Here is a 22,546-nt window from a genome sequence, read left to right as displayed (position 1 = left end):
CCTTGCAGTCAGGACACCGCGGCTCTGGGAGGGCCCGCTGCTCAGGCCTCTGCCCCCGCTTCCCGCCACCCGGGCCGGGGCCAATGCAGTTCTCGCTCCAGGAGGAAACCGGATCCTCCACTTCCTTTTTGGAAAGCACAAGAGGACAGTGACATCCCCGCGTGCGCACTGAGGACACCTCACACTGCTCATCCGCATCGGGTCCCGCAGCCCTGCACCTGGCCAGGCCCCATCTGGAGTCAACGCCACGCGACTCTAAACACAACACCCATGTGCTCTCCCACTCCACTCGCGTGTCCACGCAGACAAATCCAAGTTCAACCGCGTCCACACAGACAATCCACCGACTACGTGAACCACTGCGCACACCCCTCCCTTCCTCTGCCCGCTTCCCCCCCCCCCCCCCCCCACAGGCCCTGCCCCGCGGTGGCAGCCAGGGTTTGGCTGCGAGTCTGGAGCTGGACTTGGCGGACAGTCAGTGCTGCATCCTGGACTTTCCAGGAGCTCCCACAGCGGAGACCCGCTGCACTGTGGCCAGCAGCGGGCCGCTCTCACCCCACGCACCCGGCGTCAGCACCCGGCGGCGGTCCGTCTTGTTGTGTGGGGGGGGAGGCAAGCTGCTGAGGGCACAGGCTGCAGGATCTCTCCTGTGGCGGGAGGGCAGCCTTCCTCCCTGACGTGTCAGCACGTGTGTTCTGGCGCATGCTAAGCCACTACCTGCAATGTTTTTGGAAAGATCTTCTGGTCTCCTCTTTGCTTTTACCTAATTTTTGCCTTCCAAAAAAACGCAATATTCTAACATATCCGCCTGCTATGGTTTCTGCGTTTTGCATCTTGTCTATGAGATTCCTCTCCATCCCAAGATCATAAAGGTACTAGAGGCCCAGTGCATGATTAAATCATGCACGTGTAGGGTCCCCTAGGCCTAACCTGCCATCCAGGCCATATCCACTGCCCCGCAAAGCCTAGCACGCTCCGCGGACACTGCTGGCAGCCTGCTCCCCGCTTTTGATGGCAGGGGTTCCGCTGGTGCCAGAGCGGACACACAGCTCCCTGCTTTCGATCGTGGGGGAGCTGGGTGTCCGCTGGTGCACCAGGCCTTTCAAAAGCCTGCGGCGGAGCGGACAGACACCGAGGTCCCCCGCTTTCGCTTTCGATCGTGGGGGAGCTGGGTGTCCGCTGGTGCACCAGGCCTTTCAAAAGCCTGCGGCGGAGCGGACAGACACCGAGGTCCCCCGCTTTCGCTTTCGATCGCGGGGGAGCTGGGTGTCTGTCCGCTGGTGCCGGAGCAGCCACCCAGCTCCCCACTCTTCATGGTTGGTGGCGGGATGTGGGCTCGCTGCCCCAGAGGCCCCTTCTGTGCCGCAGCACAGCCATGGCGTCCCGCCAGCCCAATCGGCCACCCCGAGTCCCGCCCCCCCGCGCCTCCTGGCCAATCATGGGCATAGCGAAGGTACGGTCAATTTGCATATTACTCTATTATTAGGTAGGATATTGTTTTCTTTGTAATTTTGTCTGGTTTTCCACAATCAGGTTTCGCCTACCACAGGGGTTAGTGGTCATAGCTCTGTGCACCCACAGGGGTTAGCAGTCACGGCTCTGTGCTGGCACCACGTGGCGGGTAGATCTCTGCTCCCCCACTTGGTGAGCCAGCTCCCCGACCCACCTTCTAACATCCATCCTCACACCCTTGAATTCTGCCACCGTCTCAGACAACCAGCCTCCCGCACAGCCCGGGTACTTTTCTGGGCTCTGGAATGTGACACTGGTACTTCCCTCTCTAGCTCACACTCTTCATCACTGCAGCTTTTTAAAAACTCCTGGTAGGTGGTGGGAGAGCCCCTCCCTCTGGAGGTCCTGGCTGTTCTTGGATGTTCCCTCTTCCACGCAATCTAGAGGCTGAGTTCCCCGTGCGGCGGGCTGGGGCCTGGGTCAGGGCCGCACTGAGTTCACAGGTCAGAGCGGGTCAGGGCCGCACTGAGTTCACAGGTCAGAGCGGGTCGGGGCCGCACCGAGTTCACAGGTCAGAGCGGGTCAGGGCCGCACTGACCACCAAGGCGTCCGGCTTGTAGACAGGCCCCTTGTGCTCATGCCCTTTGGCCCGTCGGAGCCCTGCACGCTTGGGAGGGCATTACACTTGGCTATGACGGAGGGAAAGCTGTTGGTGTGGCTGACTTCCGCGGGAATGCTGCTGTCACACGGAAGCTGTGCTTTGCATGTCGACCTTGTAGTCAGCAATGCTGGTGGACGCTCGGATTGCTAACCGACCCTCAGGCTCCTACGTTACAGCTGCATCAGTGACGAGTAACCACCGTGTCGATTCCTCCCCAGACCCTCCCTGTCTTCCTCCGAGGACCCTCCCTGCTGAGCACCGGGCGCCCTTGCTCTGACCTTGAGTGCAATGCCTTCCAGTGGCACTGCTCTGGATTCTAGAAACGACCAGTGCTGGCGGCCACCAGGAATGGGCGTGCGGTTACGCAGCAGAGGTCCTGGGTGCAGTCGAGGAGGAGACAGCGGCGCCGGTCCCAGTCGGAGGGACACCCGGCTACAGACAGGTGTAGGGGGCGTCGCAGGGGGGACCATCTGCTCTCCTCAGTCTACTGATGCTCGCGTCGACCGCGTCCAGACACAGGCCACAGGAGACAACGCTGGACCCGGGCACCCTCAGTGCAGGTGACACAGTCTCTCTGGGATCTGGCCATAGTCTTCTCATAAGAGCCATTTTGTCGAGATACAACTCACACGCCATGTAACTCAGTCATTTACACTGTGCCAGTTGTTTTAGCATTTTCATATTCGCAGCCACGACCAGTCGGTTTTAGAATGTTTTCCTTTCCCGAAAAAACAAGAAACCCACGCCTACTGTCCGTCACCCACCTTGCTGTGGTTCGTTCTTTAAACCCTGCCAATTCTCACTGAGAGATGTTCACACCACGAGAGCGATGCTTTCTCTTGCTCCACCTGCCTGCTTACTGCTCTTCTGACCGCAGACGGGCGGTCACAGGGCAAACTCGCAGGACTGCACACACACGGCTCGGCCATGGCGGTGTCATACCAGCGGGACTAGACCCTTCACGTTTACTGGACTGTTGTGTCCCCCTTCACTGAGCAAACGTGTCAGGCGCCTCTTGAGTGTCGGGCGGTGTCCAGGCGCCCAGGCCAGGTCGGCCGACCAGACAGACCTGCTCCTGAGGCCGCCCGGGCTGCAGTCTGCTCTCCCTGCCCGATCGCTGCCTGCTGTGGGCCAGGCTCCACCTGACTCAGCTTCCGTCCAGATCCGTTCCCCGAGGCTGGAGACCCTCACCTGGCCCAGGCAGGCGGCAGAGACAGGAAGAGAGCTTTGACCACGGAGTCCATTTACTTAATGGTCGTAAATGACTCAGGTTTTAAACTTCATCGTGAGCTAATTTAAGTAATTGGTGTTTTCCTATAAAAGTGCATGTTTCATCTGAGTTTTCAAATCTATCATCATAATAAGGTGCCATAACATTTGTTTGGGATTAAAAAATCACCTGTTTTCTGTAGTTAATGCCTTCCTTTTGGGCAATACTTTTTACTTGTGCTTTTTCTTGATCAGTCTTGCTAGAAAGTTAATCTTCTTAAGATTTTTATTATGTTGTTATCTTGGTGTTCTTAGTTTTGTTCCATTAATGTCTGCCCTTATCACACTTTCCTGCTTTCCATTTTCTGTGGTTTACTCCATTCCTTTTGTCTAGACTTCAAGATGAGCACATAGCTAGTTTATTTCCAGCCTTTCTTTTGAGAACTGCATTTAAGATTATAAAATTTCCTGTATTATTTCAGCTTCCTCCCTCAAGTTTTGATATTATTGTTCAGTTCTAAATGTTTTGTAATATTTATTGTGCTGTCTTTCAAAAATCTACATATATAAAAGCCTAAGTGACCAGAACACCAGAACAACCAGTCGCTATGATGCGCACTGACCACCAGGGGGCAGACGCTCAATGCAGGAGCTGCCCCCTGGTGGTCAGTGCACTCCCATAGCCAACCTCCCGCAGCTGGCCAACCTCCTGTGGTCCCTCTCCCCATCCGGCAGGCCCCAGCCAGCAGCCAGCGGCGGGCAAGAAGGCCCCAGCCAGCAGCTGGAAGGCCCCGATCGGCTCTGATTGCCAGCCAGGCCTAGGGACCCCACCTGTGCACAAATTTTGTGCACTGGGCCTCTAGTATATATATATTTTTGACTTCAGAGAAGAAGAGAGAGGGAGAGATAGAAACATTGATGAGAGAGAATCATTGATCGGCTGCCTCCTGCACGACACCAATGGTGATCGAACACGCAACCCAGTCATGTGCCCTGACCAGGAATTGAACCGTGACCTCCTGGTTCACAGGCCAACGCTCAACCACTGAGCCAGGTCGGCCGGACTGTGCTGTCTTCTTTAACTCAACCCTTCAGCTTTCAGAGACAGGGGGTGGGGGGACGGGTGTTCTGTGACTATTTCCCAGTGGTTTCTACTTATTTAAATCAGATGAGGACTGTTGTGTAGGACAGCAGCTCTCTACACCTGCAGGGGTTTCCTGGGGACCTAGGAAGCGATCCCCTCCTGGGACTCCTTGTGCCCGGATGGCGGCCATTTCATTCACTGTCTTCAGGGGTGGAGCTCTATGTGCCAGACGAGCCCCCATTCGCCTCCTTACCCCTCTCAGCACCCCCCTCAGCCTGGCAGGAACGGTGAAAAAGCTCTTCTGAGATGGTGAGCCCTCGATTCTCCGTGGACTTCTCTTGGCTTTTGCGCACACACTTCAGGCCACGTGGTGGGCACATGCAGGCCTGCAGCGTCCTCTTCCCACGAGGTGATGTCCTTGCCTGTTTTCACTAACGGTTTTCCACCTGAACTTCTGTTTGGCTGCTAATATGGCACCAACTTCCTTTGCCGCATGCTCCCTGTTTATCTTTCTGGACCCTTTAATTCCGTAGGATTTCAGACACTCGGAGAGAGATGATGAGCAGCACTGAGAAGCCCCATGTGCCCACGCCCCAGCTTCAGAAGCAGAGCGTCAAAGGTGCTGAGGTCCCCCAGGAGCGGCACCCTGAGTTCGGTGTTGATCCCCCTGCAGCTCTCACCTTCACTGCGCATGTGCCCCCAACAGCTGCCTCCTGTTCAACAGCCTCAGGTGCCTCGGATCAGCCTTTCTCTCCTCGGCACTGTCTGCGAGCCGCCCCGTGTTAACCCCGTTCTCCCTGCTGCTCAGACGAGACGCACCTCCTACCTGTCGCCCGGCGTGAACGTTCAGGGGACGCCCAGGTTTCACTCAGATGCTGCCGCTGTGGCGGGACCTCCCAGCCCACCTCTCCCCACCGACAGCAGGAGCTGCCTGTGCCAAGCCCCGTGGACCAGATATGGAACTGCTCTCAGGGGGGTCTCAACACAGCAACCGCATGAAGGAACCCTCATTCCTCCACAGCGTCTCTAAAACCGGGGTCGCTGGGTTTCCACGTCCCAGCTGCGCTGGCCGCTGGAAAGGATCACTGTGCGCCCCGGCACCGGTGGCAGCCGAGCCGACAGGTGTGCTGTCAGCCCGTCTCCCTTCCTGCGAGGCGCCCGGCGCGCCTCTGCCGCTTCCTGCTGCAGAAGGGGAAGCTGTCTCTGACTGGGGAAGCTGCTGAGGAGCATGGACTAATCCTGGTTGCTTGCCGACTCTATGGGAACGTCTCCTCCCCTTGACGTTTGTTGTTTTAATCCTCTTAGGGTGTCTTTTGATGCACAGAAATCCTTAACAGGCAGATTTGTTAATGGTTTCCTCTCTGCTCTGTGCTTTTTAAGTCCTCCTTAGGAAGGCCTTCCCTGAGTTCAAGGCGTCGCAGTCTGTAAGTTCTTCTGCAATTTCCGATTTCTTTGCACGGTTAGGTCCTAATGAAACTGGAATCCAAATCTGGTACCGGGTAGGAGTCCAAGCTCTAGTTCTCTACGGACAACCAAACTGCCACACCCTCCGCAGGGACAGCCGGGGGGCTCTGTGTGCTTCTCACCTGTGAACAGGGGCATCTTTCCTTATTTCTCGTCAACCCGAGAAACTGTTCCCTTTTCCTGTGGTTGTTCTGAGGAGCCAGGCCCACTGATGCCGGTGGAATCTGCGGAGGCTGCCTTTGGGGTCAGCGTTGGGTTTTATCAGATACGCACCAGGCAGTGCCCTGAACCCAGTGCCCCCGAGCTGCCAACTGGACAGGTAACGACGCTCGCCCATCTCGCTGCGTCTCCCGCTCATGGTGGCTGTGCTTTTGCTGGAGTTCAAATGCTTTTTCTGATCCTACAGGGTTTCCCTTCTTTCATCTGTGAAGCAGCTGAGTTACATTAATAGCCTTCCTCATGTCAAATCCTCTGGCTGCAGGATAACTCCAAGCTGATTGTGGAGATCATTTGAAACACCTCCAGATTGGATTAGCCGTTCCCTGCGGGTGCTTGTCTGCGGCGGCCCCATGTTCCCATCAGTTATTCTACCGCACAGAGCGGGCGGGCGCTCTCCCTGTGGTCTCCGCACAAAATGGGAGTAACTTTTCCTTAAACACTCACGCAGCTCACTTGGGAAGCTGCTGCAGGCGGCTTGGACGGGCAGGCCTCGAACGCTCCGTTTCTGGAGTAGTTTGGGTTTCCAGTTTCTTCTGGGTTAGTTAATGGACTTGCTTCTTCTAAACGCTCGCTTTACTCAATGTAGAGATAGACGGCTGGTGCTGTTAGCCCTGGGGGGCGGGGTGGTGGCGCCCCCACACTGTCTCTGCGTGTTTAGTCCCACCTCCCCTGAAGCACAGCTCTGCTCGGCCCCAGGGTGACAGGGACTGTCCTCCAGGATTTAAAGCTGCTTCTTCTGGGCTCCTGGCATCCTGGCTCACAGCGGCCTCCCGTCAGACTCGCTCTCTCGTAGGAAACCTGGTGTTCCAGGGTGGACTTTAAGATTCTCTCGTCCTCACACGGGCCTGGGATGGTTTGAGTTCGCATTTTGTTCACCTGCTTGGCCTCGGAGCATACAAGCTCTCAGCACATTCTGGAATGGTGCCAGCGGCCTCGCCCGAGTGGCATCTGCAAGGGCCGCGCCCGTGGCTCCGCAGGTGAACTCGCCGTCCGCCCGGGCCCTGCACAGCGCGCCCTGTTTATCTAAAGAGCTGCCTTTCAGCGCGGCCTGCTCGTGGCACTCGGGGCCCGTCTGCCATATTGTGGGACCGGCCGTCCTTCCGTTCGCCGTCCGAGGACCTTGTGCATACGCATTCTTACCCGCTTGTTCTGTCACCGCCACGTCCCCAGGGCGAGCTCACCTCAGACTGTGGGTATCCGTGGCCCCCGGAGTGGGGGGGCACCTGCCACATGGTCTGCAGGTTCACCGTGAGCGGGGACTCCAGTCCCGGGTCTCAGGCCTCTGGCCCATTACCATCCTGTGGGCCTCCCAGGTGCCTGCCCTGTGCTCGTCTCGGCCTCCCGCAGCCAGTCAGCCCTCCTCGGCCTCCTCTGGGCCACCCCCCGCCCAGCGCAGAGCTGATCGGTGCGTGGACGCCCGCCCACCTGCCTCTTCCCGACTGCGGGGTGCCTGGGCCCGTGTCCACACCGCTGCTGGTCTCCAGCCCACAGGCACTGCTGTCCACACGGCGAGCCCTTAGTTTCTAACTATTTACCGTCTCACTTCTGTGTCAGCGCACAGGGCCCGGGTCTAACCCTGAGCACCATTCGTCAGACCGTCCTCTCTCACTCCGGCCTCTTCGCCCCCCGGGCCCCCATCACAACCACCACCACGCCCAGGTCCTTCCTAACGACAAACATGGCAAAGCAGCTCTGACCGCGACCACGTCGCCGCCTGCTGGGAACCCCTTGGGCAGAGCCTCTCCGTGTGGCACAGAGACCCCCAGGCTGGTGCCCCCCTCTGCCACGCCCGCGCTGCTTCCTGCTCTGGCTGGACCCATCCTGCCATCTCCCCTCGCCTGGCAGTCAGCATCCAGCTGGCCCGTGACCTACAGATAAGAGGGCGCTCCTGCCTGGCACAGGGCAGTGTCACGCTTGGCCTCCCTCTGCCCGTGGCCCAGCGTGGACACCACTCCTGTGCCCCAGATGCAGGACCCTCCTTCCCCCCAAGTGCTAACCAGCTCGGGGGCCCGGCTGTGGGAGCCAGGGCAGTAAGCATCCGAGGGGAGCGGCGTGGGCGCAGGCGCCCACATCAGGAAATCGAGGTTGAGACAGTCTCAGAGCGACTACGGGGGAAGTTAGACTAGAAGCTGGGGGGGGACAGGCCGGGTCCCAGCTGGCCAGAAGCAGGAGGTCCCCTGGGCGAGGCTGGCTCTGCTCGGCCGGGATTGAGAGGCCGTGGGGCTCCCATGGGGACGGGGGACAGGGTCGTCGTGAGAGGCGTGTGGGTGGGCTCCTCGTGTCACCCAGCCTGGCTGGAAGGCCGTCCCGGCACACGCCGTGGGCTCCAGCTTTGGCTGAGGAGGCCGGCAGCCCAAGGCCAGGGTCCACTCAGAGCCCTGCCTGCACGCGCACCCGCCAGGTTCCCCAAAAGTCAGACCCCCATGCTGCTCGTCTCAGGCCTGCCGCCCCAAGGTCTGTGGGACGAAATGGTTGGCAGGGGCATCTGTGGAGGCGCAGCCCAGGGGGTAAGTGTTCGAGCAAGAGGGTCCTCAGGGGAGCCCTGAGGCGCATGGAGAGGCGGGGGGGGTGGGGTGGGGGGGGCGCCTGCAGACAGGAGAGGACTGACGGCGAGCTTGGGGCACTTTGCTGTTTTATTCTCAAAGGGTAAACAGCTGCGGGGTCCCGGGTCCTTGGGGCTGAGAGATGACAGTGGAGCTCCCAGGCGGCATCACAGGACATGGGCCCTGCGGCCCGGCCCCCCGTCGCGTGCGCAGAGTTGGCTGGGGTGGGCTGTCTGGGTTGCAGAGGCCTGAGGAGGGACAGGGGCGGCCCTCCCAGCCCCAGGAGAGCCGAGCAGGACAGAGGGTCTGGGCTGGGGCCTTACCTGGAAGACAGTGAGAATGGCAGCGGGGAAAGTGTCAAAGTTGGTCGTTGGAGTCTCTTCTTTAAAGTTGAACCTGAGAAAAACAAGCAGCCTTGAGTAAGGCAGCCCATCAGGAGCCAGGACCTGGCCCCGCGGGCCCGGCGCCCTCACAGGCTGCACGTGGGTGACCTTCAGGTGGAGGCGGCTGGGCCAGCACCGCTGCTCTGAGCACCCCGCCCCCGGCACATACCGTCCCCCAAAAAGCTGCTCTGAGCACCCCCCTGGCACATACAGTCCCCGAACAGCTGCACTGAGCACCCCTCACCCCCCGCACGTACTGTCCCCCAAACAGCTGCATGCCCAGCAGGGCGAAGACCACGATGAACAGGAAGAGCAGGAACAGGAGGCTGATGATCGACTTCATAGAGTTGAGCAGCGACACCACCAGGTTCCGCAAGGAGTTCCAGTACCTGTTGGGGCAGACGGGGGGTCTGAGCACAGGGCTGCACCCGGCGGGGGATGCCAGCTCTGGACCCAGACCCCCATGGGCCCGCTCTCAGTGTCACACCTGTGGCTTTGGGACCTTCTGACCCCCAAGGGCCACGCACCTGGAGGGAGGCGGAGCTCTTCTCCGCAGCCCGACCCACCACCCTTGGCACCGAGCCCAGGGGGATGGCACAGCGGCGTGCGCAGTGCTGACGGCCCCTCACACCTGCTCCGGTCACTCCGCCCCTCCCACAGGCAGCCACACCCGACCCGACGTCATCCAGGCCCCCTCTTCACCCCAACACCCAACACCTCCAGGGCCCCGGGAAGCGCTGTGTGTGAGGACAGCCGCATGGCAGCTGCAGAGGACCTGCGTGAGGACGCAGTCAACTCCATGGCCGTCCCTGCAAAGACCACTGCAGCGGGGGGTGAAGCCTGGCCTGAGCCCCCTCAGCACCCTCCACCCCTCACCCCCTCATTCTCCCGGGCTCTCGAGCACGTGGGCCCCTGAAGTCCCCCACAGCCCGGCTGCTGACCCTCAGAGAGCCTGATCCCCTCACCGCGGCTCCTGCTGTGCAGAGCCCAGAGCACCCAGCTTCCCCTCCAGGCACCGTAATCAGCCCAGACCCCGGGAGACAGGCCGAGGGCCCCTGGAGGGAGCTGGAGCCGGGGCCCGCCGAGGCGCACTGAGCACCGCAGCGGGTGGGCCCAGGCCGAGGCAGCTGCACAAAGACCGCACTGGGGCATCGTGGACCCACACCCAGCCGCTTACGTGGAGGGGCCTCCTGCCCACGGGCAGCCGGGGCCCAGGCTGCTGTCTCCTCGCCCCGTCACCACAGCTCCAGCCGTGAAGGTGCGATCCAGCCCAGCTGTCCTCACTCCCTGCACCACCTCTACCCACCTCAGCCTCCTTGTGGGCAAAACAGAGCAACTCGCTGCTCCAGTGACACAGCAACCCAGTGGGTAAGTGGGAGCTGTCAGACAGCGGCCAGGCACAGGGCGGCGCAGCCTGGGGCCAGGGGCCAGGCGGGCTCAGGTCAGCCAGTCAGAGCCTGGCGAGGAGGGACTGATGGATGGGAGTGCCAATGTGAGCTAGAGAGGCCGCCAGCGACACTGAGGTTGTCAGGACGATCCCGAGGACAGACGTGCCCCTGACGAGGCCAAGACAAAGTCATGTGGGCTGCTGGCCTGGCCTGTGTGATCACTTTCTGTGTTTATACAATTACAAGCCACAGAAAGAGCTTCCAGACAGCTGAGAGCAAAACCAGCCCATGAATTCCCGGGACAACCCCTCCCCCCATGCTGCCTGCACCCCCCACCACCCAGGAGCACGCAGGGGACGTACTTTGTGACTTTGAAGATCCTCAGCAGCCGGAGAGCCCGCAGCACACTGATCCCAAAGGAGGTTCCCGGCTTGATGGCCGCCCAGACCACTTCAAAGATGCTCCCCACGATGACCTGCAGGGGGGGAGGGTCAGGCTCCGGCACACTCGGCCCCACATGTGCACGGCGCCCCTGCAGCCCCCGCCCTGCTGCCTCTGCAGCAGCTCAAGCACACGGAACTGCAGGCCCACAGGCCCGGGCCCATCCTCCCTGCCAGGAGGACACGGACGGAGTGACAGACAGGGGAGGGAAGAAGGAAGTCCCACAGGCGGGCAGCCTGCAGAAGCGCCCCACCCATCAGGGCCTGGCCAGGACAGGCCCCCTGTCCCCTGCACCTGCCATCCACAGGCAGCCTTGCTGGCCACAGGGTCACAGTCCTGCAGCCCCGAGTCCCCCTGGCTGGGGCAGTGGGCGGGGCTGTTGCACCTTCCAGCGAGGTCCAGCCTGACCCGCCTGGACCCCAGCGCTGACCCTGCCCAGGCTTCTCACTCACCCCGAAGTCGAAGCAGTTGAAGGAGGACCGGAAGTAGCTCCTGGGCCCCAGGCCGTACATCTTCAGAGACATCTCTGTGAGGAAGAGACCCAGGAAAACAAACTCTGCAAAGTCTAGGAGAAGCCGGAGAAGAGGGGCGTTAGCTCGCAGCCTCCTCCCTCCGGCTCCAGCCCAGCCCAGAGGACACCAGGCCCGGCCTTTCAGGGGAGCCTTCCAGCCTGGCCTGCGGCCCCCGAGCCCTGAAACCTCAGGCCAGGGCAGGGACAACCGAGGACGAGGGTGCGGAGCGATGCTCACTCCAGTCCCCATGGCGGGGCATGCCCAGTGCCATGGACATGAGACAGGCTCAGCGGGAGCTCCCGGATGCGACTGGGGTACCCAGAGCAGGGCAGACGGCGGGGCGGCCTGGACCCACCCCACTGCCTAGTCCCTCCCCCACGCCACGCTCTGATGGATGCCCCCAGCACCAGGCTGGGCTTGAACTTGGTTCACAGTTCGCCCCTACACCCTGAGCACCCCCAGTCCCAGCTGGCACGCTGCTCGCTCTGTGAGTCACACAGCGGCTCTGCTGGCCGCTGCCTCCACGGGCTGAGGGACCCTCCAGAGCCTCAGGACGCAGGGAGGACACGCTGAACTGGGAGCCGTGTGGGAATTCCAGGCACAGACACGGGCCCAGCCCGGGGAGAGGGGGCGGTCGGAGCAAGAAAGCCCAGCCAGAGTTGACCGAGGCCCCAGATAGCAGACCCGCCGGCCCAGCCACGGCCACACCAGGAATTCCAGGCGTCGGACAGGTCAGCCTGAGCCTCCTCCCCAAGCACTGAGTTGGAATCGGCTCCTTGTTTCATACAGCGGCCAATGGCTCGGTGCCCTCTGACCCCAGCTCAGAACCCACGGCCGCGCCCACACGGAGACCAAGGCCGTGAGAGGGTGCGAAGGGTCAGCTGGCAGCCACCGGCCAGGCTTCCGGCCTCTGGACCTCCAGCTGCTCCAGAAACAGACAGTGACGAGGGCCCCACGCCCCTGCCACTGCGCACCGGACCCCCACACTCCCACGCTCACTGCAGCCTCCGCGGCACCATCGGGGCAGGTCTGCAGCTGCCTGCACCCCGACGATTGGGGACATGAACTCCACTGCCCCCTGGGCCAGCCTCAGACAGACACACGACCGTCTGTGCGGCCCAAGGGCTCAGGGAGGGGACCCTCCGTCCATGGTCTGAGGACGTGGACAACCAGCCCAGGAGCAAGCCAACTGAACCGTCACCAGGGCACCCAGGCCGGGCGAGGAGGCCAAGAGCCTCTGCAGAAGCCGAGGGCCCAGGTCAGAAGCAAGGACGCCCACTGACCCTCAGACAGGAACAGCTCAGGGCAGAGGGGCCCTCCCCGCTGCCCCCAGGCTCCCTGAATGACTGCCCACAGGGGTGGGGGTGGGGCTGGGGAAGCTGGTCTGGCCCCGAAGGGCAGCTCACAAGGCCCCAGCGACCTGGAGGCCCGAGGCTCCTGGCCACAGAGCCCCGATGTGCGATCACAAAGGCACCCCACCCCTCCCAGGTCACCACAACAGAGCTCAGGTCCTGGGCGGGAGGCCACAGGGATGGCCTTCCAGCCACCAACACAGCCTCGAAGCTGACGCTGCCCAGACACTCCTCCTGCTCCGGGAGACTGGCGAGAGCGGCCGCAGGGGCACGGACAGGAGGGCGAGGCGGCCGAGGAAGGGCAGCCCCTGCCTGCCTACCTGTGCCCGAGAAAGACCCGCCCTGCGCTTCATGCTCAGCCTCCTCGGAGGCCAAGGGAGGGGACACGCACTCATTCATTCATTCCGAAGGCTCACGCACTACAGGGAGGCCGGAGCGGCCGTTCGGTGACACCGCGTGGAGCCTGAGCCCGAGCCGCTGCCTGCCGGCCGCTCCTGGAAGCTCCCGGGCCCTCTGGCTCCTGCTCCTCGGCCCTGCCCCGCCGTCCACGTGACCACTTCGACACGGACGTGGGGAACTAGCCTGGAGTCCTACCCACATGGCCCAGGGCCTGGAACCGCCAGCGTCCATGGCTCCTTCGGCCTCAGGAGCTGCCCGGGCTGTGCCCTGGGGGCGTGCAGCCTGCGGGGCCAGGACTGGACAAAGGCTCTTGGGCTCTGTGGCTTCAGGCGCACAGAGCTCCCTGCGGGGAGCCAGGACGGAAGGCACGGCCCCCCAGCGCCTGTCTCCACAGCTCTGGGAGCTCTTTCAGCTTCCAGCTCCCTGGCCTGGAAAGGGCAAGGAGCCCCGCCCCAGCCACCTTCCTCTACCTCCTGGACTGCCCCCGAGGCCAAGACCACGCCGGACTCAGATCCCCAGGCCTGGTCGCGGCTCACGGACACAGGTTGTAAGTCAGCCCTGGTTACGGACACACCCAGGCCCAGCCAATCAAAAAGAGGGTGGGAACAGCCAGGGGAGCCCTGGGAGCCCGACTCCCCCTCCTGGGGTGGGGGGGGGGGGGCCTGCGGGAGCGCCACCTTGTGGCAAATGAAGCGAGCAGCTCTGTGCCTGGCCCGCAGGTCTGAAGCCCCACAGGGAGGACCCAGGTCTGCCGGGGCTGGCTGGTGCCTGGCCATCTAACCCACTCCCCCCATGCCCAGACCCTCCCTGGTTTCACTCCCCAAAAGGTAAGGTCGAGCCAATCAGCTCGGCTTCCTGGAACCAGGGCCCAGATCCGAGGCCTGGGCAGCCCTGGCATGGGCCTGAGCAGCCTGTGGGGGCACTGGGTCAGGGCGTCCCAAGGTCATGGGCGATGGCCCAGGAGGGGGCGGGCCCAGTACGTACACAGCGCGGTGGTGAGCCGCTGGGGCTGGTTGTAGTGCACCATGGCCACGCACAGCGTGTTCAGGGCCACCACGCACAGCACCACCCAGTAGAAGCTCTGCGCCTTCACCATGCGCCGCACGAAGAACCGGAACATCTTCTCCTTCCTGCGGAAGTAGGACGAGCCCTCTGTCTTCCCGCTCTTGAGGCTGGCGCGGGCGAAGGGAGACCCTGGGGAGAGGGGGCTCGCTGAGGACGTGCAGGGGCAGTGGCCCCAGGACACATCCCCTCCTCCAGAGGTGCCCTCACCCCATAAAACCACCTTCAAGGACACTGGCCCTTGGCCCTGCCCCGTTCCACCAAGGACAGCAGCACCTCATGGGGGGATGAGTGACATGGTCTGTCTCCTGCCCCTTGGCCACCTTCCAGGAGCACAGCCCTGCACTCCGGGCCACCCCGCTCCTCCCCGCGGCCTGGGGATCCTGCTGTACCCGACCCTCCTCCTCCTTTAACTGGGGTCAGCAGGGCAGGGTCTGACTGTGAGCCGCACGCCCTGCCCGCCTCGGGATTTCTCCAGCTTCTGCACTAAAGGCTGGTGTGTGCGTGCCGCTCAAAGCCCTTGGGCGTGGGCATCGGGTCCCAGGAGGAGGGTGGGGAATGTGGGCATATGCGTTATGTAATGTCGAGCGCATCTGCACGTGTGTGTGTATGTGTGTGTGCATGTGTGTGTGCATGCTAAGAACACCATCAGGCTGGTGTTTCCTGGGTTCACTGAGATGAAAACAGGCCGAGGCCTTGGAGAGTCGAGTCTGCGTGGAGCAGCTGCCTCAGGCAGCAGCCACCACCCCGGCAGCCCGCACCGCCCGGCAGCCCGCACCGCCCGGTAGCCCTTCCCGGAACCCTGACGGCAGCTTCCTGGCAGGCACTCCACATGCCACGCCCGTCCCACCCAAGGAAGACGCTGTTCCACCCCAGCCTCCCCCGCTGAGCCGGGACACAGCCTCCAGCCCCGTCCAGACACAGCCACAGCCACCGCGGAGGAGCCGGAGCTGCTCGGGCCACGAGCCCTCCCGACGGCCCTGCTGAGGGCTGCACAGCACCGAGGCCAAGGCAGATACACCTGCTCCCTCCTCACAGGCAGCGGGGCACAGAGAACCGCAGGGCAGACGAGGGGAGACACACAGCAGAGCTGTGCAAACTGGTCTGTGAAGCCACACTCAGACCCCACCCCTTTCTCGGTCATTCCCACACACCCCCACACACCCCTCCAGGACACACACTCACAGACCCACACAGGACACACCTAGAAGCACGGCCACCATGGAAGGAGGGGAAGAGGACACGTGACTCATGGAGATGCTGTGAGCACACGTGGCCGGTGAGCCAACCCCGTGGACTGGTCTCTGAATGGATCAGAACCCAACCACTCACCACCCCTTGGCGGTCCAGCACCTCCTCCAGCTGACCGTGCTGGGAGAACAGCCGGCTCTGCCAGGCCGGCCCCCAGGAACATTGCCGCCCCCCCCCCCCGCCCGCCTGGCTTCCCCACACCCCCTGTGCCCACAGGAGACAGCCACACACTCCCCCGCTCAGCAAAGGCACAACCACGCAGGGGCATTCACGGCCATGTTTGCACCAAGCCCCACGCTCCACGTGGCCCCTCCCTTCAGCACCCAGTCCACGGGGCCAGGACAGCAGGAGCAGGAACTGTAACGCCTTCCCCAGCAACAGCGCCCCCTTTCTGTCTCCACCGGGAACCCAGGCCTCCCACACACGCACCGGCTCTCCCAGGCGCCCCCAGCACGGCCCCCGCTCTCCACCCCACACGGCCAACTCGCGTGTCCCAAAGCGAAGGCTGGATACGAGTCCCCACAAACACTGCCCGCAGTCCTATGTGGGCTGGCTTCTCTGTCCTGTGGAGCCACCCTTGATGTCTCTCTCACGCCCACGTCCAGGTGGTCAGCCAACCCCGTGGGCTGGTCTCCAAATATATCCAGAATCCAACCACTCAGCACCCTGGGCGGCGCCTCCATCCAGGCCACCATCTGTGGCTCCAGCAGCGGCCGGGGGACGGCAGAGCCGGAGCAGCCCGCAGCCAGCGAGGGCGCTGAGCCAGCGAGCTCCGGCCTGGGCACAGGCGGCCTCCAGGAGCTGCCCCAGCCTGCCTGGGGGCACACACGGGCCTGCGGTGGGCACGGGACTAGCTTACTTGGGAGAGGCAGGCAGTGGGGAAGGAGGGGCCCAGAGAGCTGGGCAGCCCCAGTGACGTGCCGGGCAGGAAGCTGGGTCCCAGGCCCCGCCCACGGAGCCAGGAGAGCCCGACTCACCCACAGCACAGAGGTCGGCAAAGCGGTCCTCGCCCTCCTCGGCGTGGATCAGGTCGCTGCGGCTCTTCCTGGTGGCCGCCCGCTTCAGCACTGCTTTAAGCAAAGGGCAGCGGTGGGACGCGTGAGCCGTGCAGGCGGCCTCCCTCAGCCCCCGTGGGGATCGCCTCCTCCTGGCCTGGGCCTTTCCCAGGCCCTGCCTGAGGCGGAGGCAATGGGGGCGCGGGATGACGCCGGTGCTCAAGCAACGGGACCAGAGGTATGAGGGTGGCTCCCGCCGTCCCTTCTCTCCCTGGGGACGCCTTGCCCCAGTGACCAGGCCATGTCGGCTGGAGCAAGGCCCGGCCTGCGCAGCCCCAAGCCCGCACGGCTGGCCAGGTGAGGCCAGAGGTCAGGCCGGCTCTGCAGACCTGCTCACAGCCTGGGTGGGACCCTTCGAACATGCGCAGCCTGCCCAGGAGGTCTGCCCTGTCCTGGCGGGGAGGGGTGTGCAGGCGGCAGCCATCCTGCCCCGTGGCTCCAGGCGGTGTGTGTGTGTGTGGGGGGGGGGGGGGACGTGCGGCCTTTCTGGGCCCAGACAGACAGATGCAGCTGGTTTGCCCTGCAGGTTTAAAGGCCCAGCAGCGGCCGGTCCCACAGAGCGCTCTACGGTGACGGAAATGCTCAGGTCTTCGTGGGCCAATTCGGAAGCGCCAGCCCGGCTGCTGCTGGGCACCTGATATGTGGGCAGCGGGGCCAAGCCACTGTGGTTTCGCCTCCACTTCACTGCGAGGCACCTGCCTGGGAGCTTAGTTGCTGTGAGCACGGGTGCCCGCGGTGCCCAGGCTGAGACCCCGTGGGCATGGCTGTGCGGTGTGGGTCCACTCCAGCGACGGCCACTCTGGCCCACGGCACAAGGCTCACCAGGAGCACGCGCTGACCATCACGGGGCCTCCCCGGGAAGGGTTCTGCCAGGTGTGCGCGCACGTGACGACGCGCAGGGGCCTGGCCTGGCAGACAGCTTCCTGCCCCACCACGCACGGGTGCACGCGTCACCACCCGCTGGGAGGAAGCGCTACGAGGGGTGACCTACCATCCAGGGGGGACTTCTCCTCCGCGTTCTTGTCCTCCTCCGCCAGCATGACTTCCTCTGCGAGAGACACAGCCACAGCCTCAGGGTGAGCCTACCTGTCCCGCCCCACGCAGCACCCACGCAGCACGCCTCTGCCTCTGCTTCCCAGAACCCCGCGGGCCCCCTGAGCCTCCTCCACCGGAACAGACACCCTGAGTCCCCCAGGCCAGGGCGGACAGGAAGCCGCAGGCCAGGCGCCAGGCAGCGCTCACCGGCCTTGAAGATCCACTCCAGGTAGCCGTTGAGCTCCCGCTCGATCTGCTGCTGCCGCCGCAGCTTCAGGAAGGCCCGGCGGTTCTCCACCCGCTCGCGCTCCTTGGCGAACTCCCTGGGACGCGGGCGACAGAGCACAGCTCAGGTCCCCGCGGGCAGGGACCAGGGAGGGGCTGCGACAGGAAACCCACCGCCTGGCCTCTGACCTGAGCACACAGAGGCACAGCCGGCCCTCCTGCCCAGACACCTACACACACGGGCGACAGCACCTCGGTCCCCAGAGGGGGCTCTGGGGGGCAGGGACCAGCCACATCCCCCTGCTTAGGGCCGGCCTGCCCTCCCTCCACCAGCCAGGCCCCGTCGTCTGTCACCCAGGACAGCTCCGGGACAGGATTCCCCAGAGGAGACGCCCCTGGTTCTCTGCTGTTCAGACCCAGCACCGCTGCTCAAGAGGAGGGAGGAGGAGTTGGGTCAGGACAGGCCAGAGACAGGGACGAAGGGAAGCATTCGAGTCCATCAGCCAACACAGAGGCTCAGAGCGAGTGGGGAGCTCACCTGCCTCCCCAGGCCCCAGCCAAGCTTTCATGCTCACAGTACTGGAAGGAGGCCATACACACACACACACTCATACACACTCACTCTCACACACACACACACGCTCGCTCTCACACTTACACACTTACTCACACTCACACTCTCTCACACACACACACACACTCTCTCACACTCACACACAGAGCGCGCACACACTCTCACACACACACACTCAGTCTCACACTCACTCTCACACACACTCAGTCTCACACTCTCACACACTCTCACACACACACTCATACACACACACTCTCACACACACTCTCACACACACACACTTACACACATACACTCACACACATTCATACACACACACACTCACACACACATACTCTCTCACACACACACTTACACACACATTCATACACACATTCACACACACACTCACACACACTCACTCTCACACTCTCACACACTTACACACACACATTCATACACACACTCACACACACACACACACTCACACACACATTCATGCACACACACACTCTCACACACACACACATGCTCACACACACACTCACTCTCACACACACTCTCACTCTCACACACACACACACATTCATAAACACACACACTCTCACACACACACTCTCACACACACACACACACACACTCTCACACACACACATGCTCTCACACACACACTCTCACTCTCACACTCACACACACACAAGCGCACACACCCATCCAGTCTGGCCAAGCTTTCTCAGCTCAGGCTCAGGGCAGGATCCAGGTCCACAAAGTGTGGGCAGGCACCCCCACAGCAAAGAGCATGCTGTCCTCAGCCGGGAGGCTGTCTCTCTTCCAGGAAAGCGGCTCTGGGCGCGGTGGCTCTGGCAGGCCTGGCTCCTGGCACCCAGCCACAGAGAGGGAGGCGTGGCTCTCCCCAGGCCGACCTCTTGCCTGCAGCCCACACCCGCCAGGGCCTGAGCTGCGGCATCAGCAGGAGAGGAAAGAGCTCCTGCCTGAGCTCCCCCCAAGTTCTGAGTCCACAGAACACAGGGTCCCCAGGGCAGGAGGGCCTGGGGCAGGGCCAGGGCCATGACAGTACTGCAGACTCAGCCGACAGCACCAGCGGGGACCTGCTGCGCCACCAGGCCTGCCCTCCTCCAGCTCCAGTTCTCGGCGGAGGAATCACCAACTGCTTCGCTTGGTGCAGGGCAGGCGCCTGGGCGGAGGAGGAACAGGCTGAACGGGCCCCAGGCCAGCCCTCCCTCGGGCAGGCCCCCAACCCCCTTCAGGCGCGCTGCAGCTGCACCAGGTCCTGCAGGCCAAGCCCCTCCCCCAGTCCAGGCTGCAGGCGGCATCTGATGCCGCTGCCTTGGAGAGCACCCTGTGAGGGACCCACACGCCATGCGCTGGCCGCTGGCTTCAGGGGCCCCACGGCGGGGCTGGAAGAGAACCCGGGGGTCCCTGGCTGGACCTGGACACCGGAGGGAGGGCTCAGCCACAATGAGGACAATCATCGAGGCCAGGATACTCCCGGGGCATGAGGGCAGCTCCGCCGACCTCCCTCCTGCACATTCTCCACCGGGGCTGCTCGCAGCCGCCACCACCCAGCGCGACCAGGACTTCTACCCGCTCTGGGCCTGCTGGTCCCTGTGCAGGGGCCTGCACACACGTGCCAGTGCCAAGCACGCCCCTCACCGGAGACAGGTCCGAGCCGGAGCACGCAGGCCTTGGCCACCACGGTCCCCCAGTGGCGGTTCCTCTCCAGGCCAGAATGACAGCTGCCCCGTGAGCCCACGAGGCTCCTCCCCACCCACCTCAGGCCCTGGGCCTGAATGGAGCCCTCAGGGTGGGCGGGAGAGAGACCTTCTCCAGCCGCATGGGGGGACTGACGCCACGGTGGGGACAGGGAGGCAGGCCAGCCCACGCCGCGCAGGAGGGCACCGTGTGCCCCAGGCGTGCTCCCGCTCACTCCCACGTGAGTCAGGAAGCACCTTCCCCAAGGAAGGACCCAGCCTCGTGCCTCCCTTGTCCTCCCCTGGGCGCAATGGAGAGGCGACGGGTCAGGGCCGGGCCGGAGAGCCCAGCAGTCACTGTGACCGACACTCAGAGCCGCTCTATTCTCTGGTCACCGCTGTGGCCCCAAACTCCCCAGGGACCCCGGTCAGAGGCAGCAGCAGCCCTTCCCCACAGTCAGGGGCCAGGGTGACGGCCAGAGACAGGACGGTCAGGGAGCGGTCAGGATGGCAGCACAGAGAGAAGCTAGCTAGCGCTCAGGATGCTGGGAGTGCCCGCCCGCATGGAGGGCAGCCCTGTGGCCAGGCCAGGCCTCCCCCCCACACCCGCTGGGTCACACAGGCCTGTGTCCACACCATCACCCAAGCACACGCAGGGGCAGCGCCAGCCGTCACGGCTCTTACCCCGAGAGCACGCCCAGCACCAGGTTGAGCATGAAGAAGGAGCCGATGATGATGAGAGGGATGAAGTACAGCCAGTTCCACGTGTTGCCGGCAGCATCATTTGTCTGGAAGCGAGAGGAGATGAGGAAGGACAGGGGACAAGACAGAGCCCTCACCATGGAGGTGGCCTGGCCCCTTCTCAAGCACCTGGAAGGGTCCAGGCAGGGAGAGTCCAGGCGGGGGGTGAGGGGCCCAGGCAGGACTTGGGAAGCCCTCCTGCCGCTGCCCCTGCCCCACGGAGCTCTCCCGGCCACGGCTCCCAGAGCACCAGGCCTCAGCTCTTGCGGCCACGGCCGAGCAATGCTGCAACTGCAACGCCGAGGAGCCGGCCCAGGGCAAAGCCCCCAGGGCACCGAGGGTGGCATGCCCGGCCTCTGCCTGGACACCTCCTCCCTCCCCAGGCTGCTCCTGTGGGCAGCCACAGCCCCCAAGGCCCACGTCTGACCATCTGTCGGCAGCAGCCTCCTCACCTCAGAGGCGGGAGCCCCGGCACATGGTCCCCAGATCAACAGCAAGTCCCAAAGTCCCCAGAGAACGTTCCGGCACGTGCCTGGCCCGTGACAGCCTGCACTCGGGCATGGCCTCCACAACCGAAGCAAAGAAGGGCACCTCCCGGGCCGAGGGTGCGCACAGCGCAGCCCACTGAAGGCGCGGTCCCCGGAGCCAGTTAATTTCCGACTGCTGTTTTGTTTGTACGGGTCCTCAGTGCTGGGCCTGACCGATGGGCGGGGTGCTGAGGGCGGGCGGGCGACCACCGGCCTGTGCTCCCCTCTGGAGGCAGCTCCAGTCAAGGCCAGGGCCCTGGGCAGGCAGAGGCAGGAGCGCCCTGGGGACTCCCAGCCTCCAGCATGTGGCCTGGGCGGGAGGTACAGACTCGCCCCGAGCTCCCGGGGCCCCGGGACCGACGCCAACTTGGGCTTCTGACTCCTGGACAGAGCCGGGAAAGACGCTCCGACTCCCAACTCCAAGCGCCATCCGCACCTGACCTCACCTTGCAGGCCCTCCCGCCACGCCTGTGGGCTATGGGCCCCAGGGAGCAGGAGCAGCGCGTGCAGCCGGGCCCCCCACTACTCAGACTTGGCTCCTGCAACCTCCTCTAATGGAGCGTTCCCGGCAGCAGCCAAGCCACTCTCTTCTGCTCTTAAACAAAACAAAACAAACGGGACGTGTGCTTCTGGGAAGACGGAGTAGACACGCTTCCTGCTGTTCCCACTCAGGACAACCAGTGCCCGGCGTCAGCCCGAGAGCAGACCTGGCAAGACCCTGCAAAGGAAGCCGACCCGCTGGGACCAGGCCGCGGCGAGTGTCCTGGGTGTTGACTGGTTTGCTCCTTGCCTCACGTACGCAGACTTGTCGCTGAAGAAGCCTGCGGCCTGGAAATGCCAACAGGCACGGACGGAGCATTCAGCACAAAGCCAGCTCTCTCTAGCCAAAGGGCCAGGGGCAGCCTCGCAAGACACCACTCCAGCCAGACGGTGCTGCCACCTGTCCCTGCCCGCGGCAGCCCAGCAGGGAGCCCAGACTGTAATGAGGCACCGACCTAGCCGCACCCCAAACCAGAGAACAAGCAGGGAGGTGGGACATCCTCCTTAGCAAGTGGAGAGCGAGGCCTCTCCTGTCCCACGCCCCCTGTGGGAGCCTGGATTCCACTCTCCCATGTGGCAGGGAGGCGACACCCCACCCCTCACCCTGGTGAGGTGCTGTCAGTGGGGCCTCGTGGAGAGTCAGGGCTTCCATCTGCACCCCGCAGTACCCACCCACAGTACAGACCGTGGGGAGAGCAGAGGCTCCCCCGACCCTCCCAACCCAGGGAGCATCCTGCA

General features: G+C 63.3%; 1 protein-coding gene across 3 annotated transcripts in view; it reads right to left on the bottom strand.

Annotated features, from left to right (window-relative positions):
- CACNA1B (calcium voltage-gated channel subunit alpha1 B) overlaps positions 1-22,546 on the bottom strand; it is a gene marked incomplete at its 5' end in the record, with an annotated part of 110,781 nt that overhangs the window by 65,509 nt on the left and 22,726 nt on the right. The window contains 9 exons of one of the 3 annotated variants that reach the window (XM_079789606.1): positions 8,956-9,028; positions 9,273-9,404; positions 10,766-10,878; positions 11,297-11,409; positions 14,092-14,301; positions 16,398-16,487; positions 17,467-17,523; positions 17,718-17,833; positions 20,685-20,788. In XM_079789606.1, the coding sequence (XP_079645732.1) occupies positions 8,956-9,028; positions 9,273-9,404; positions 10,766-10,878; positions 11,297-11,409; positions 14,092-14,301; positions 16,398-16,487; positions 17,467-17,523; positions 17,718-17,833; positions 20,685-20,788 (1,008 nt within the window). Of the gene's footprint in view, positions 1-8,955; positions 9,029-9,272; positions 9,405-10,765; positions 10,879-11,296; positions 11,410-14,091; positions 14,302-16,397; positions 16,491-17,466; positions 17,524-17,717; positions 17,834-18,273; positions 18,415-20,684; positions 20,789-22,546 lie in introns of those variants that run through there. The other 2 variants (XM_079789604.1, XM_079789605.1) reach the window with 2 other exon arrangements.

The sequence above is a fragment of the Cnephaeus nilssonii genome (genome assembly GCF_951640355.1).
Source record: "Cnephaeus nilssonii genome assembly, chromosome: 14".
Taxonomy (NCBI): Eukaryota; Metazoa; Chordata; class Mammalia; order Chiroptera; family Vespertilionidae; genus Cnephaeus; species Cnephaeus nilssonii.
Note: the sequence above shows the minus strand (reverse complement) of the source record. Positions and strands in the feature narration are given on the sequence as shown.